The sequence below is a fragment of the Phyllobates terribilis genome, unplaced genomic scaffold (genome assembly GCF_046119375.1).
Source record: "Phyllobates terribilis strain yellow unplaced genomic scaffold, ASM4611937v1 Scaffold_3__8_contigs__length_932513732, whole genome shotgun sequence".
NCBI classification, from domain to species: domain Eukaryota; kingdom Metazoa; phylum Chordata; class Amphibia; order Anura; family Dendrobatidae; genus Phyllobates; species Phyllobates terribilis.
The window spans coordinates 64,651,500-64,665,945 of record NW_027362763.1 but is presented as its reverse complement, the minus strand read 5'-3'; the positions used below and the strand labels follow the sequence as shown (position 1 = coordinate 64,665,945).

The 14,446-nt window shown below is 42.2% G+C and overlaps 1 protein-coding gene across 1 annotated transcript in view; it reads left to right on the top strand.

Moving 5' to 3' along the window:
• Positions 1 to 14,446, top strand: part of MMUT (methylmalonyl-CoA mutase) — a 66,417-nt gene that overhangs the window by 38,785 nt on the left and 13,186 nt on the right. Inside the window, exons 10-11 of the mRNA XM_073673948.1 lie at positions 4,770 to 4,901; positions 6,525 to 6,672. Of these exons, the coding sequence (XP_073530049.1) occupies positions 4,770 to 4,901; positions 6,525 to 6,672 (280 nt within the window). The remainder of the gene's footprint in view (positions 1 to 4,769; positions 4,902 to 6,524; positions 6,673 to 14,446) is intronic.

The following is a 14,446-nucleotide window of genomic DNA, read 5'->3' as shown; positions in this document are numbered from 1 at the left end:
CGGGGTCATCTTTTGCAATGCTCTCCTTTACCGTCATCACCTGGAGTGTGGGGGTGGCGCGGTTGCCCTGCCACAGGTCACCTCGGCCAGGAGCTCCATCTGCTGCTTGTGCTGTAGTTGCTGCATCTGCTGTTGATGCTGCTGCTGTGCAAGCTGCTGCTGTTGCAACTGCTGTTGATTAGCCTGCACCAGTTGCTTAATCAGCTCCTCCATGCTGTCGGACGTCCCTTGCTGGCTGGCGGCCTTCACCCAGGACATTAAACGGTTTTCTGTAGCAGTCACACTGCCCTTTGGGATTCGTGCCCGTGCTTCTAGCACCAATTGTAAGGTTTGGTACTCACTCGGCTGCTGTTGAGGTAGGCACAGTAGCGTTTTCAGGGAAATCCAGGCTTGTTTATTAAATAGCATAAACCGCTCAGGAAGCAAAACAAAAACACAGCCTTTCCCGGCATAAAGTGTAAACACAAAGTAAAACGTTCATACAAGGTTGCGGGTTCGCCCGCTCAAGTTACATTCCAGTCCTTAGGTCCTAACACAGACCAACACTCTGGAGATCCACACATCTCCAGACACAGGCACTGCATGAGACACTCGGTCTCCATTTTATGCCCACACTCTGGGGTTGGGATATGTGAGCAGCCAATCCCACCTGTCTCTTCTGACTGCTCGTAAAAAATGGCCCTGATATGCCCTATTAACCCACTTGGCACTGTGTGCTGGAGCATTCTTTCCTGGGTTTACTTCACTGAAGCTACCAACCTCAGTGATACATATCTCCCCTCAATGACATGTCCGGCGGCCAGGTCATATCTTGTACATAGGAGCAGTATTATAGTAGTTATATTCTTGTACATAGGGGCAGTATTACAGTAGTTATATTCTTGTACATAGGGGCAGTGTTATAGTAGTTATATTCTTGTACATAGGGGTCATTATTATAGTAGTTATATTCTTGTACATAGGAGCAGTATTATAGTAGTTATATTGTACATAGGAGCAGTATTATAGTAGTTATATTGTACATAGGAACAGTATTATAGTAGTTATATTCTTGTACATAGTTGCAGTATTATAGTAGTTATATTCTTGTACATAGGAGCAGTATTATAGTAGTTATATTCTTGCACATAGGAGTAGTATTATAGTAGTTATATTCTAGTACATAGGAGTAGTATTATAGTAGTTATATTCTTTTACATAGGCGTCATTATTATAGTAGTTATATTCTTGTACATAGTTGCAGTATTATAGTAGTTATATTCTTGTACATAGGAGCAGTATTATAGTAGTTATATTCTTGCACATAGGAGCAGTATTATAGTAGTTATATTCTTGTACATAGGAGTAGTATTATAGTAGTTATATTCTTGTACATAGGAGCAGTATTATAGTAGTTATATTCTTGTACATAGGAGCAGTATTATAGTAGTTATATTCTTGTACATAGTTGCAGTATTATAGTAGTTATATTCTTGTACATAGGGGGCAGTATTATAGTAGTTATATTCTTGTACATAGGGGCAGTATTATAGTAGTTATATTCTTGTACATAGGAGCAGTATTATAGTAGTTATATTCGTGTACATAGGAGCAGTATTATAGTAGTTATATTCTTGTACATAGGAGCAGTATTATAGTAGTTATATTCTTTTACATAGGGGTCATTATTATAGTAGTTATATTCTTGTACATAGGAGCAGTATTATAGTAGTTATATTCTTGTACATAGGGGCAGTATTACAGTAGTTATATTCTTGTACATAGGGGCAGTGTTATAGTAGTTATATTCTTGTACATAGGGGTCATTATTATAGTAGTTATATTCTTGTACATAGGAGCAGTATTATAGTAGTTATATTGTACATAGGAGCAGTATTATAGTAGTTATATTGTACATAGGAACAGTATTATAGTAGTTATATTCTTGTACATAGTTGCAGTATTATAGTAGTTATATTCTTGTACATAGGAGCAGTATTATAGTAGTTATATTCTTGCACATAGGAGTAGTATTATAGTAGTTATATTCTAGTACATAGGAGTAGTATTATAGTAGTTATATTCTTTTACATAGGCGTCATTATTATAGTAGTTATATTCTTGTACATAGTTGCAGTATTATAGTAGTTATATTCTTGTACATAGGAGCAGTATTATAGTAGTTATATTCTTGCACATAGGAGCAGTATTATAGTAGTTATATTCTTGTACATAGGAGTAGTATTATAGTAGTTATATTCTTGTACATAGGAGCAGTATTATAGTAGTTATATTCTTGTACATAGGAGCAGTATTATAGTAGTTATATTCTTGTACATAGTTGCAGTATTATAGTAGTTATATTCTTGTACATAGGGGGCAGTATTATAGTAGTTATATTCTTGTACATAGGGGCAGTATTATAGTAGTTATATTCTTGTACATAGGAGCAGTATTATAGTAGTTATATTCGTGTACATAGGAGCAGTATTATAGTAGTTATATTCTTGTACATAGGAGCAGTATTATAGTAGTTATATTCTTGTACATAGGGGCAATATTCTAGTAGTTATATTCTTGTACATAGGAGCAGTATTATAGTAGTTATATTCGTGTACATAGGGGGCAGTATTATTGTAGTTATATTCTTGTACATAGGGGCAGTATTATAGTAGTTATATTCGTGTACATAGGGGGCAGTATTATTGTAGTTATATTCTTGTACATAGGGGCAGCGTTATAGTAGTTATATTCTTGTACATAGTAGCAGTATTATAGTAGTTATATTCTTGTACATAGGGGACAGTATTATAGTAGTTATATTCTTGTACATAGGGGCAGTATTATAGTAGTTATATTCTTGTACATAGGGAGCAGTATTATAGTAGTTATATTCTTGTACATAGGGGACAGTATTATAGTAGTTATATTCTTGTACATAGGTGCAGTATTATAGTAGTTATATTCTTGTATATAGGAGCAGTATTATAGTAGTTATATTCTTGTACATATGAGCAGTATTATAGTAGTTATATTCCTGTACATAGGGGGCAGTATTATAGTAGTTAATTCTTGTACATAGGGAGCAGTATTATAGTAGTTATATTCTTGTATATAGGAGCAGTATTATAGTAGTTATATTCCTGTACATAGGGGGCAGTATTATAGTAGTTATATTCCTGTACATAGGGGGCAGTATTATAGTAGTTAATTCCTGTACATAGGGGGCAGTATTACAGTAGTTATATTCTTGTACATAGGGGTCAGTATTATAGTAGTTAATTCCTGTACATAGGGGGCAGTATTATAGTAGTTAATTCTTGTACATAGGAGGCAGTATTATAGTAGTTATATTCTTGTATATAGGAGCAGTATTATAGTAGTTATATTCTTGTACATAGGAGCAGTATTATAGTAGTTATATTCTTGTACATAGGGAGCAGTATTATAGTAGTTATATTCTTGTACATAGGAAGCAGTATTATAGTAGTTATATCCTTGTACATAGGAGCAGTATTATAGTAGTTATATTCTTGTACATAGGGAGCAGTATTATAGTAGTTATATTCTTGTACATAGGAAGCAGTATTATAGTGGTTATATCCTTGTACATAGGAGCAGTATTATAGTAGATATATTTTTGTACATAGGAGCAGTATTATAGTAGATATATTTTTGTACATAGGGGCAGTATTATAGTAGTTATATTTTTGTACATAGGGGCAGTATTATAGTAGTTATATTTTTTGTACATAGGAGCAGTATTATAGTAGTTATATTTTTGTACATAGGGGCAGTATTATAGTAGATATATTTTTGTACATAGGGGCAGTATTATAGTAGTTATATTCCTGTACATAGGGGGCAGTATTACAGTAGTTATATTCTTGTACATAGGGGTCAGTATTATAGTAGTTAATTCCTGTACATAGGGGGCAGTATTATAGTAGTTAATTCTTGTACATAGGAGGCAGTATTATAGTAGTTATATTCTTGTATATAGTAGCAGTATTATAGTAGTTATATTCTTGTACATAGGAGCAGTATTATAGTAGTTATATTCTTGTACATAGGGAGCAGTATTATAGTAGTTATATTCTTGTACATAGGAAGCAGTATTATAGTAGTTATATCCTTGTACATAGGAGCAGTATTATAGTAGTTATATTCTTGTACATAGGGAGCAGTATTATAGTAGTTATATTCTTGTACATAGGAGCAGTATTATAGTAGTTATATTCTTGTACATAGGGAGCAGTATTATAGTTGTTATATTCTTGTACATAGGGGGCAGTATTATAGTAGTTATAGTATTGTACATAGGAGCAGTATTATAGTAGATATATTTTTGTACATAGGAGCAGTATTATAGTAGTTATATTTTTGTACATAGGAGGCAGTATTATAGTAGATATATTTTTGTACATAGGGGCAGTATTATAGTAGATATATTTTTGTACATAGGGGCAGTATTATAGTAGATATATTTTTGTACATAGGGGCAGTATTATAGTAGTTATATTCTTGCACATAGGGGCAGTATTATAGTAGTTATATTCTTGTACATAGGAGCAGTATTATAGTAGTTATATTCTTGTACATAGGAGCAGTATTATAGTAGATATATTTTTGTACATAGGAGCAGTATTATAGTAGATATATTTTTGTACATAGGAGCAGTATGATTTGAAGGTATATTCTTGTATGAGGGGCAGTGTTACAATAGATGCCATATTACGCAGTGTTTCTATTGTGCTTCATCCCTTGCTGATGTCCTGACTTCCTCCTAGGTGCACTGTGGGAGAAATCACAGATGCGATGAAGAAGGTGTTTGGTGAGCACAAAGCCAGCGATAGAATGGTGAGCGGAGCGTATCGCCAGGAGTACGGGGAGAGTGAAGAGATCGCCTTTGCTCTCAAGAGGTAAAAACAAAGGAAAAAGCACATTGTGTTAATTGTAAGGGTGAATTGTGAACCTTCTCCAAGGTCATCGTCATTAGGGTAGATACATTTCTGCCACCAGTAGCGCCATGCCTTTTTTTAAGACCACGCTCCTTATGTTGGTGGCCACTTCCATTTTATAACATTCCTGCTAAGAATCCCAGTAAGTATCTGCACGTTGTCAGTTATCTCTGAAGGGTTAATGACCAGTAAAGCTCTGCTGCGTCTATCAACAGTAGCTGTAGTTTGTTAGCTGCACAATTGCCCTCTTCCACACTGTGTTACCAGCTTCATGAAATAACCAGTCCAGCTCTGCTACATCTGTGTACCAGAATAGTAGTAGTGAGTTTGTCACTCAGCAGTTTGGGGTTCTGTTATTCTTGGGTTGTGAAAACCCCTGTGTGTTATTACCTAATGTAGGTAAATGTAGTCCACTAGCGGCAAATTGTAACTGAGCGCTTGGAAGATTTGAGTGACAAATCCATCTCTTGTACATTGGTCTGCAGATGTAGCAGTGCTGAGTTTCATCTTTGCAGCATTAATCATTGAGCGCAGCTCCTGCTGCTGCCACACTCTGTCAGAACGGTGGTACTGATGCCTGAGGCCCCACTGATCTGACGGATACGGGAAGAGCGCACACGGCATCGGGGATGTTCCTCCACTTCTCACAAATTCCCTTTCTGTTTTTCTCACGCACTCTCTCTTTTCTATGTCTTCTCTCTCTCTCCCTCTCCCTCTCTCTCTCCCTTTCAGTCTGACTCCTCTTTCTGTCTCTTTTATTTGTCTCTTTCACAATCTCCCATTTCTAGCTCTCTCGTGCATCCCTTTGTCTGCCTGTCTGTATATTTTCATGTTTCTCTGTCTTTGTCCCATTCTCCCTAACTGTATCTCCCTCACACTCCGTTACACTTATACTAACATTCAGTGTCCCTCCCTAACGTTCTTATACACCCTCTCTCTCATTGGCTCTCTGCCTCTCATAATCTCTCTTGCAGGCACTCTCTTTCATGTGGGTGCCCTGCCTCCCTCTCTCTTTGGCACTGGCGTTGTGCCTCCCTCCCTCTCTCTTTGGCACTGGCGTTGTGCCTCCCTCCCTCTCTCTTTGGCACTGGCGTTGTGCCTCCCTCCCTCTCTCTTTGGCACTGGCGTTGTGCCTCCCTCCCTCTCTCTTTGGCACTGGCGTTGTGCCTCCCTCCCTCTCTCTTTGGCACTGGCGTTGTGCCTCCCTCCCTCTCTCTTTGGCACTGGCGTTGTGCCTCCCTCCCTCTCTCTTTGGCACTGGCGTTGTGCCTCCCTCCCTCTCTCTTTGGCACTGGCGTTGTGCCTCCCTCCCTCTCTCTTTGGCACTGGCGTTGTGCCTCCCTCCCTCTCTCTTTGGCACTGGCGTTGTGCCTCCCTCCCTCTCTCTTTGGCACTGGCGTTTTTGGCATCGTCCAGCTAGCTCTTGATTCCAGCTCACCTGCCTGTAATGCTTCTCCATTACCAGGAAGCCCGGCGCATGCGCAGTGCTCACTGTAGTCCCCTATATGTGGTCGTCCTCTTTTCTGTATGTCTGCAGTGTGACACTTCTGCTGATGGTAAGTTTTGTGGGATCATTTATTGCAGAGTTGAGTGCTTTATGGAAAGAGAAGGACGAAGACCTCGTCTGCTTGTCGCCAAAATGGGTCAAGACGGCCATGATAGGGGAGCGAAGGTTATCGCCACAGGGTTTGCTGACCTCGGCTTTGATGTGGACATCGGACCCCTTTTCCAGGTGACCTGTTATAATTAATACTAATTGCTGCTCTCTTCATCCTCCTGACTTGTCTGCTATATTAACTCCTCCCATGTATGTCACACCATCTCAGCTGTTCGGGCCACCGCCTAAAGAGTCCGGTTACTGTTAGCAGCCAATTTTCAATTTTGCCCTTTCACTTTCCCTCTTTTTTTTCAAGAGCCATAACTTTTATATTTTTCCATCTACTTAGCAATAGGAGGGCTTGATTTAGTTTTTTTTGCAGGACGAGTTGTACTTTTGAATAATTAACTTTTTTTGTTTGCTTTTATGGCGTTCACAGGACTGTAAAAATCATGGTGTACAATCATGGCGCTAACAAACTTGTATAGGATTTTTTATTATTTTAGCGGTTTATATACACTGCTCAAAAAAATAAAGGGAACACTCAAATAACACATCCTAGATCTGAATGAATGAAATATTCTCATTGAATACTTTGTTCTGTACAAAGTTGAATGTGCTGACAACAAAATCACACAATAATCATCAATGGAAATCAAATTTATTAACCAATGAAGTCCTGGATTTGGAGTCACCCCCAAAATGAAAGTGGAAAAACCCACTACAGGCTGATCCAACTTTGATGTAATGTCCTTAAAACAAGTCAAAATGAGGCTGAGTATTGTGTGTGGCCTCCACGTGCCTGTATGACCTCCGTACAACGCCTGGGCATGCTCCTGATGAGGCTGAGTATTGTGTGTGGCCTCCACGTGCCTGTATGACCTCCCTACAACACCTGGGCATGCTCCTGATGAGGCTCAGTATTGTGTGTGGCCTCCACGTGCCTGTATGACCTCCCTACAACGCCTGGGCATGCTCCTGATGAGGCTGAGTATTGTGTGTGGCCTCCACGTGCCTGTATGACCTCCCTACAACACCTGGGCATGCTCCTGATGAGGCTCAGTATTGTGTGTGGCCTCCACGTGCCTGTATGACCTCCCTACAACGCCTGGGCATGCTCCTGATGAGGCTGAGTATTGTGTGTGGCCTCCACGTGCCTGTATGACCTCCCTACAATGCCTGGGCATGCTCCTGATGAGGCTGAGTATTGTGTGTGGCCTCCACGTGCCTGTATGACCTCCCTACAACGCCTGGGCATGCTCCTGATGAGGCTCAGTATTGTGTGTGCCTCCACGTGCCTGTATGACCTCCCTACAACGCCTGGGCATGCTCCTGATGAGGCTCAGTATTGTGTGTGGCCTCCACATGCCTGTATGACCTCCCTACAACGCCTGGGCATGCTCCTGATGTGGCTGAGTATTGTGTGTGGCCTCCACGTGCCTGTATGACCTCCGTACAACGCCTGGGCATGCTCCTGATGAGGCTGAGTATTGTGTGTGGCCTCCGTGCCTGTATGACCTCCCTACAACGCCTGGGCATGCTCCTGATGAGGCTGAGTATTGTGTGTGGCCTCCACGTGCCTCTATGACCTCCCTACAACGCCTGGGCATGCTCCTGATGAGGCTGAGTATTGTGTGTGGCCTCCACGTGCCTGTATGACCTCCCTACAACACCTGGGCATGCTCCTGATGAGGCTCAGTATTGTGTGTGGCCTCCACGTGCCTGTATGACCTCCCTACAACGCCTGGGCATGCTCCTGATGAGGCTGAGTATTGTGTGTGGCCTCCACGTGCCTGTATGACCTCCCTACAACACCTGGGCATGCTCCTGATGAGGCTCAGTATTGTGTGTGGCCTCCACGTGCCTGTATGACCTCCCTACAACGCCTGGGCATGCTCCTGATGAGGCTGAGTATTGTGTGTGGCCTCCACGTGCCTGTATGACCTCCCTACAATGCCTGGGCATGCTCCTGATGAGGCTGAGTATTGTGTGTGGCCTCCACGTGCCTGTATGACCTCCCTACAACGCCTGGGCATGCTCCTGATGAGGCTCAGTATTGTGTGTGCCTCCACGTGCCTGTATGACCTCCCTACAACGCCTGGGCATGCTCCTGATGAGGCTCAGTATTGTGTGTGGCCTCCACATGCCTGTATGACCTCCCTACAACGCCTGGGCATGCTCCTGATGTGGCTGAGTATTGTGTGTGGCCTCCACGTGCCTGTATGACCTCCGTACAACGCCTGGGCATGCTCCTGATGAGGCTGAGTATTGTGTGTGGCCTCCGTGCCTGTATGACCTCCCTACAACGCCTGGGCATGCTCCTGATGAGGCTGAGTATTGTGTGTGGCCTCCACGTGCCTCTATGACCTCCCTACAACGCCTGGGCATGCTCCTGATGAGGTTGCGGATGGTCTCCTGTGGGATCTCCTCCCAGACCTGGACTAAAGCATCCGCCAACTCCTGGACAGTCTGTGGTGCAACGTGACGTTGGTGGATGGAGCGAGACATGATGTCCCAGATGTGCTCAATCGGATTCAGGTCTGGGGAATGGGCGGCCAGTCCATAGCTTCAATGCCTTCATCTTGCAGGAACTGCTGACACACTCCAGCCACATGAGGTCTGGCATTGTCCTGCATTAGGAGGAACCAAGGGCCAACCGCACCAGCATATGATCTCACAAGGGGTCTGAGGATCTCATCTCGGTACTTAATGGCAGTCAGGTTACCTCTGGCGAGCACATGGAGGGCTGTGCGGCCCTCCAAAGAAATGCCACCCCACACCATTACTGACCCACTGCCAAACCGGTCATGCTGAAGGATGTTGCAGGCAGCAGATCGCTCTCCACAGTATCTCCAGACTCTGTCACATCTGTCATGTGCTCAGTGTGAACCTGTTTTCATCTGTGAAGAGCACAGGGCGCCAGTGGCGACTTTGCCAATCCTGGTGTTCTGTGGCAAATGCCAAGCGTCCTGCACGGTGTTGGGCTGTGAGCACAACCCCCATCTGTGGACGTCGGGCCCTCATACCACCCTCATGGAGTCGGTTTCTAACCGTTTGTGCAGACACATGCACATTTGTGGCCTGCTGGAGGTCATTTTGCAGGGCTCTGGCAGTGCTCCTCCTGTTCCTCCTTGCACAAAGGCGGAGGTAGCGGTCCTGATGCTGGGTTGTTGCCCTCCTACGGCCCACAAGAGGTATTTTGTTTTCATTGAAAAAAATGAAAAAAAAAAAAGTATTAAAAATATTTAAAATAATAAAATATAAGTATGTGTGTGTGTGTGTGTGTGTATGTATATATATTATATTTCTAAGTTTGAATCACTTCCCCTCCAAAGATAAAAAAATGAATATATATATTTATTAGAATATATTTTTATTTTTTTAACTTTTTTCTTTTATTAGTCTTTCACCTTTTTGTTACTTTTCGCCATGGGTTTTTTTTTCATGTTGCACCATATACTGCCATATTTTTCAAATAATCCCTTATGAAGCCCAGCCACAAACGGGGGCTTGTGCCCCGCATTCTCCCCACACAACACAGCTGATCTCCTTATCAGCTCTGGAAGGTCTGAAGTTTGGTCCCTTCAATCATATTGTGGATGGACATGGGGCACGATGGAATGGTATGGACAGAGTATTGGAAGGGAAATTCAGAAATAATCATGTCCTTGGAGACTAATAGGAGCTGATGTTGTAGCTCAGGCTGACACAATCGCTGCTTCGGGCACATCTTCCCTTTAAATTATCTTCCCAATAGCAGGACCATTATATTCGAGGGAGTCACATAGAGGGCATCCCTCTATTCCTGCCCCCCGAGGTGCAGTCACACATTAGTGTTGTGATGACGAACCGATTACCAGGTCATTAACACTTTGTGTTCGGCAATTTTTTAATATTTTTTTCTTATTATTTTCTTAAAGTAAATCATACAAATGACATGAGACAAGTTTCTTCTCACCACTCTCCATTTTAAGATATTAGTGATCACTTACTTTGCTGTGAACCAGGGTTGTTGCCTTGGTCTAACATTTTTGGGATAATCAACGTAGTGACGGCACATCAGGAATTAGTTTCTGACTTCTAAAGTAACTGCTCTGAATGCTAAGAAATCGGCCGAACAGTCAGGAATAGAGGTCAAAGTAGTCTCTAAGAATAAAGCCCTTTAGGCTTATAATTCAGAGATTTCCTACTTTTTATGGTTGTGAAATAGATGCGTGGGCGGAGTTTGGCCTGAGGGAGGCGTGAAATCTTGTTATTCATGGGTGGGCTGCTACCTCTAAAAGGAAAACTTTTTTTTTTTTTCCCCCAGATCCACAGGATAATGAAACACTTTCATGATATAACATCAGACTATAACCTTGTTGGAGGCCCATGAGGCAGAGTCCCTTGCGCTCACTGCGTTCTCAGCAATGAGTGAAAAATTTTGTTAAATTTCCAGGTGGAGTTTTCTGTAACAGTTGCTTTTATCCACAGCATATCCGTCATCAGACCTCATAATATAAACTACAGTCATGAATACATTTTTTGGACCCAATGGGACTGCTGTACTTACTTTTAATGAGTGCATGATCCTGATTCTAAAAGGAGCATTTTATGAGTCCAGCTATAGATTGAGAGAGCACATGAGTCCAATTGTACTCCGTTTCTGCCCACCTAGCCTGACTGACAGCTGCAGCTTGTACTGAGCAGGATGAGATCTCAGCAGGGAGGAGGGACACTGAGAAGCTGTCAGTCTAGTTAGGTGGGCAGAGATTCAGCAGCAGGGAGGAGGGACACTGAGGAGCGGTCAGTCTAGTTAGGTGGGCGGAGATTTAGCAGCAGGGAGGAGAGGGTACTGGGGAGCATTCAGTCAAGCTAGATCAGTGGAGATGTAGCAGCAGGGAGTCATTGAGAAGCTGTCAATCAGACTCGACAGCGGGAGATTAAGTTTAGTCTTTCATAAAGGCTTATACAGCCAGTTTGACCTACATTTTCACAGTACACCTGCCTTATCAGGTCTAGGAGATTTATTTCAAGGGACCCTCTCTGCTTGGTTTTCCAGATGCAAGTAGTGGTCTGGCTGAATAGGCCCTTGTGCCACATTAACAATGATACCTTTTTTGTAGCGATCCAATGCTCCAGTCAGGAGAAATCTACTGTAGAAGTCCTATGCAAATCAGAGAGGAAGTGCTTTGGGGGCGTGTCAGTTTACTTGGAATAAGCAGTCTAAGTGCAAGGACACGCCCCCGCAGAGCTCTTCTTGACTGATTTGCATATATCTCTAAACTAGATTACTCATTGGATCGTTACAAAAATGATCATTTTTATTTTGGCACAAGCACCTATTCAGCTTTACCAGTAACGTGCTGACAGGCAGGGCTGTGGAGTCGGTGTCCATTTTGGTGGAGTTGGAGTCGGTATAAAATCGACTGACTTTGACTCCTAAAATATATAATAAATTGGGTACAGTAGTTCAATGCAGGATGTGCTGTGTTTTTTTTCATAAGAATTTGGGAAAGTTATGAAAAGTCTTTAGAAATGTTTGCTCTGTTCCTGTTCTAAGGATCTCGGCTTTTAGTTGAGATGAATCTGAGCTGCACTTTATGTACATGCTGAGTAGTGACCAGTGCTGTGGAGTCAGAGTTGGAGTAGAAAGTCAGGGAAATTGAGTGAGTAGTCAGGACAGTTGTTTGGCTTACCGACTCCACAGTTCTGCTGACAGGTTCACTTTACATGTACTGTGGGTACGGAAAGTATTCAGACCCCTTTAAATTTTTCACTCTTTGTTTCATTGCAGCCATTTGGTAAATTCTAAAAAGTTCATTTTTTTCTCATTAATGTACACTCTGCATCCCATCTTGACTAAAAAAATAGAAATGTAGAAATTTTTGCAAATTTATTAAAAAAGAAAAACTGAAATATCACATGGTCATAAGTATTCAGAACCTTTGCTCAGTATTGAGTAGAAGCACCCTTTTGAGCTAGTACAGCCATGAGTCTTCTTAGGAATGATGCAACAAGTTTTTCACACCTGGATTTTGGGGATCCTCTGCCATTCTTCCTTGCAGATCCTCTCCAGTTCCGTCAGGTGTACGGAGAGGATGGTGAACGTTGGTGGACAGCTATTTTCAGGTCTCTCCAGAGATGCTCAATTGGGTTTAGGTCAGGGCTCTGGCTGGGCCAGTCAAGAATGGTCACAGAGTTGTTCTGTAGCCACTCCTTTGTTATTTTAGCTGTGTGCTTCGGGTCATTGTCTTGTTGGAAGGTGAAGCTCCGGCCAAGTCTGAGGTCCAGAGCACTCTGGAAGAGGTTTTCATCCAGGATATCTCTGTACTTGGCCATATTCATGTTTCCTTCAATTGCAGCCAGTCGTCCTGTCCTTGCAGCTGAAAAACATCCCCATATCATGATGCTGCCACCACCATGTTTCACTGTTGGGATTGTATTAGGCAGGTGATGAGCAGTGCCTGGTTTTCTCCACACATACCACTTAGAATTATCACCAAAAAGTTCTATCTACGTCTCATCAGACCAGAGAATCTTATTTCTCATAGTCTGGGAGTCCTTCATGTGTTTTTTAGCAAACTCTATGCGGGCTTTCATATGTCTTGCACTGAGGAGAACAACAGATTCGACCTCAAGGCTGTGAGGTCTAAAAGATAGGGGGAGGTTGAAAAACAAGTGCAGATCTAAGTGTAGATTTTCTATGTAGGTTAAAAAAGAAATAGGTTTTAGGCTCACCTTTAAATTATCTTGTAATATTGCATGTCGACCTCACAGTTCTATTTCAATATCCAGCTCCTCAGGTATGCAGCTTCGTCACAGGTGTGACAGGATCTCTCAGCCAGGGATCCGTAGGATAGGATTCAGAATAAAGTACCCGATAGGACTAGCGCTCCCAGACTTGCAAGGATTGGAAAATTAACTCTTGGTCTTCAAAAGGTTTATTTCACTCTGTTTTCTCAATATAGTCTATATTAAAACAATAAAACAACGCGTTTCGGCTATGAAAATAAAAAACACATAGCCTTCTTCAGGTATGCATACCTGAAGAAGGCTATGTGTTTATGTTTATAGCCAAAACGTGTTGTTGTTTTAATATATACTATATATAGCGCTAGTCCTATCGGGTACTTTATTCTGAATCCTTGCACTGAGGAGAGGCTTCCGTCGGGCCACTCTGCCATAAAGGCCCAACTGGTGGAGGGTTGCAGTGATACTTGACTTTGTGGAACTTTCTCCCATCTCCCTACTGCATCTCTGGAGCTCAGCCACAGTGATCTTGGGTTTCTTCTTTACCTCTCTCACCAAGGCTCTACTCCCATGATTGCTCAGTTTGGCTGGACGGCCAGGTCTAGGAAGACTTCTGGTGGTCCCAAACTTCTTCCATTTAAGGATTATGGAGGCCACTGTGCTCTTAGGAACCTTGAGTAATGCAGAAATTCTTTTGTAACCTTGGCCAGATCTGTGCCTTGCCACAATTCTGTCTCTGAGCTCCTTGGGCAGTTCCTTTGAGTTCATGATTCTCATTTGGTCTGACATGCACTGTGAGCTGTGAGGTCTTATATAGACAGGTGTATGCCTTTCCAAATCAAGTCCTATCAGTTTAATTAAACACAGCTGGACGCCAATGAAGGAGTAGAACCATCTCAAGGAGGATCACAAGGAAATGGACAGCATGTGACTTAAATATAAGTGTCTGAGCAAAGGGTATGAATACTTATGACCATGTGATATTTCCGTTTTTCTTTTTTAATAAATTTGCAAAAATTTTCTGATTTCTGTTTTTTTCAGTCAAGATGGGATGCAGAGTGTACTTTAATGATAAAAAAAATGAACTTTTTAGAATTTACCAAATGGCTGCAATGAAACAAAGAGTGAAACATTTAAAGGGGTCTGAATACTTTCCGCACCCACTGTACATTATGTG